Source organism: Pterocles gutturalis, unplaced genomic scaffold (assembly GCF_000699245.1).
Source record: "Pterocles gutturalis isolate BGI_N339 unplaced genomic scaffold, ASM69924v1 scaffold31633, whole genome shotgun sequence".
In the NCBI taxonomy this organism is placed as follows: Eukaryota; Metazoa; Chordata; class Aves; order Pterocliformes; family Pteroclidae; genus Pterocles; species Pterocles gutturalis.
In genome coordinates, this window is record NW_010119030.1 from 1 (window position 1) to 3,091 (window position 3,091).

At 59.4% G+C, this 3,091-nt stretch overlaps 1 protein-coding gene across 1 annotated transcript; it reads left to right on the forward strand.

The window, feature by feature from the left end:
- Positions 1–81: 81 nt before the first annotated feature.
- HBEGF (heparin-binding EGF-like growth factor) lies at positions 82–2,687 on the forward strand (the record flags this gene model as incomplete). Its single annotated transcript, XM_010076439.1, has 3 exons — positions 82–260; positions 2,329–2,484; positions 2,594–2,687. Coding segments are annotated over 3 exons (408 nt in total), but the record flags the coding sequence as incomplete, so codon positions are not given.
- Between the last annotated feature and the right edge of the window lie 404 nt (positions 2,688–3,091).

The window sequence follows — 3,091 nt, forward strand, 5'->3', positions numbered from 1 at the left end:
GGGTTTGCTGCTCTGCCTTCTCCTTGGCTGACACGCGGAGGTGATCTGACCCCTGTTTTCTCCCTCCCAAACTGTCTTCCAGTTGCTTTCCTGTCAAAGCCTCAAGGCCTGGTTACTCCCAAGAAGAAAGGGAATGGGAATAAAAGAAGAAAAGGCAAAGGCCTGGGGAAGAAGAGAGACCCGTGCCTGCGGAAGTACAAGGATTTCTGCATTCACGGCGAATGCAAATACATCCGAGAGCTGGGAGCTCCCTCCTGCATGTGAGTTGCAGGCGTGTGCCTGTGCCGGGGGAGCCTTTGTCACGGTTCCTGCAATTCTCCGGGCTGGGCAGAGGAAAAGCAGAGGAGATATTTTTAGTGCATGTTGCTCATCCATGTGGGGACAGCTCTGAGTTGGCCTCTTCCTTGTGCCTCTTGAGCAGTGTCCATCCCCGGCCAAATCCATCATGGATTTAGACCCAGCATCCCATGCCAGCACAGTGAGCTCTGGCTGAGCTGCTGCACAGAGACCCTTGGGGCTGGGGAGCAGGGGCTGGGGTCTCCCAGCCAAGGTCTCCTGCAGGTCTGTTTTGCAAGGCCCAACCCTGGCCCTGGAACCTGTCACCCCTGTCCCTCGCTGCTGCCAGCCTTGGGCCGAGAGCCCACAGCTCCCGCAGCTGTCAGGAGGTGCCCACACGGGCAGGAGGAGCATCCCTGCCACGGGGACAGCCTGCCACTGCCATGCCCACACTGTCCCTTGGCCCTGAGGAGGGACAGGGCTGTGCACCCCTCCTCCCCATCCCCTGGGATGTGGACAGGGAGCAGGGACTGTAAGGGGCAAGTGGAGGAGCGAGCATTTGCCTGCTGCCAGGGCACCTGGATCCCACAGTGCTCCCGTGGGAAGTACCCAGGGGTGCACACTTGATCCCTGCTGACGTGGGCAGGGGTTGAGCTGGCAGATACATAAGAGGCTTTGTTCTTCACTATGAATCCTCTGAGCCAACCAGCCCTTTGCCTGGAGTCCTGGGAAGATAATAGCTCCCTGGCTTATGGTGCTCACAAGATCTCACGCCCTGCAATCCGCAGGGATCAGGCTACTTGAACTGCTTAGGTTCTCTCTGCCTGGAAGCCATTGGTGAAGTTGGGCCCTTGCACAGGGTGCTCGGGACTGCCAGCACGAGGAGATCTCTGCTGACTCAGCTTGCGCTGGTGACCCACTGTGACATGGGGTGCAGCACCCTCTGCCTGGGACTGGGACACCCAGGTGTCCCCTGCCCAGCCCCCTTGCCCTTCCCAGGTCCCTGGGGCTGGGGGAGGACCTGGGACCTGGGTAAGCAGGAGGGCTCCGGGGACTGGCTGAGCATGGCCCATCCCTGCGTGACATCTCTGCAGAGCCATCGTGGCTTTTAGGAACAGCAGCCAACTGCCCCAGTCCCTTCTGATGCTGAGGCCTCATGCTGGCCGGCATCACTCGTTGTGCCTGCTCTTGGTGGCTGCTGCCCATGGCGCGGGGTCTCCTGGGTTGTCGCTTCCTTGAGCTGGTCCCTGGGGCATGGGGTGAGGATGTTGCCCAGCTGGGTCCTGCGCCTCTGCCTGGGGTCAGCCACACTGCTGGGGCCGGGAGGTGATGCTGGCATGTGGGCAGGAGGGCTGGGCTGAGACCTCTCCTGGAGAGAAGCTTGAGGGTCAGTTGCACTGGCTGTAGAGCTAGGTATATATATAGATCTGGTGGCATCAGTGCCCTTTGGTCACAGGGAGGGCTGGCAGCCTTGCAGCTCTGCTGGGGAGCAGTATTTCTGTTGGGTGAGTAACCTCCTGCTTCTGCCTCTCTGGCTGTCAGGGTGTGCAGGGACATCCCGCTCTGCAGGGAGGGCTGAGCTCCAGTCCAGCTGCCTCTGCTCCCTTGTGGGGCACTTCCCCCTTCCAGAGGTGGCCCCAGCAGCCTGGCTCTGTCTGGGGAGGACTGGGAAGAGCAGAGTCTCCCGTGCCTTCTACAGAGGGGAGCTCCATCTTTGTCAGAGCCTTGGTGCTTGGGGCAGGAGAAACTTAATTCACCAGTGCCAGGGAGGTGATGGTGACACCAGACCTCCCAGCTCAGGGGAAGGGGACCAGGAGGAATGGGCAGGGTGCTGTCTGAGGCTGAGCAAAGACTCAGCCCATTACCACAGGGGTGTCAGGGACTCAGCAACATTCTGTGCTTGGTCACCATGAAACCAATGACCCAATAACCTTTGGTGCTTGGTCACCACGAACCCAATGACCTAATAACCTTCAGTGCTTGGTCACCATGAACCCAATAACCTTCTGTGCTTGGTCACCACAAACCTTTAAGACTTTTCTTCTCGCCCAGATGCCAGCCAGGATATCATGGAGAGAGATGCCATGGCCTTTTGCTGCCTGTGGAGCACCCCCCCAGCGCCTACGACCACACCACGGCGCTGGCTGTTGTTGCTGTCGTCCTGTCCTCCCTGTGTCTCATCATCATTGCAGCCCTGCTGATGCTCAGGTGAGTGGGACAGGGCTGAGCCATCAGACACGTGTCCCCGGGAACACCACCTGCAGGGGACAGTGGCAGGGACTCTGTGCTCTGAGCATCTCTGTGCTTGGCCTCACAGGTGTCACAAGAGGGGTGTCTACGATGTAGAAAGCGAAGAGAAGATCAAGCTGGGCATCACTGTGAATCACTGAGGATGCCACGTGCTGGCGAGGTGAGCTCCTGGCCGGGCACGGGGCAGCAGAGGGGCTGGTGGGCATCTGGGGGCTCTGCTTGTCCACGCTGGCTGGGACCGCGGCATGGATCCTGTGCTAGAGCCAGGCAGGAGCTGAAGGCAGTTTGAGCCTGGAGAGGCAGCTTGCTGGATTTGGCCTGAGAGCCTGGGCTGCTCCAGGGGGCTCCCATCCTCTTTTGTCCCCTTTGTGCTCAAGCCCCTGTCCCCCTAACACCACCGGCTGCCACCACCTCCTCCTTTCTGACCTTAAGTCCCTGCTGTGCCCTGTCACCGCATGCTTTGGGGATGTTTGGCAGTGGGGAAGCTGCTTCTGTTTTGGTTTTTTTTTTTGTCTGTTTGTTCTCTGACCCTCTGAGTCACTTCCCCTCCTTAGATATTGCCTCT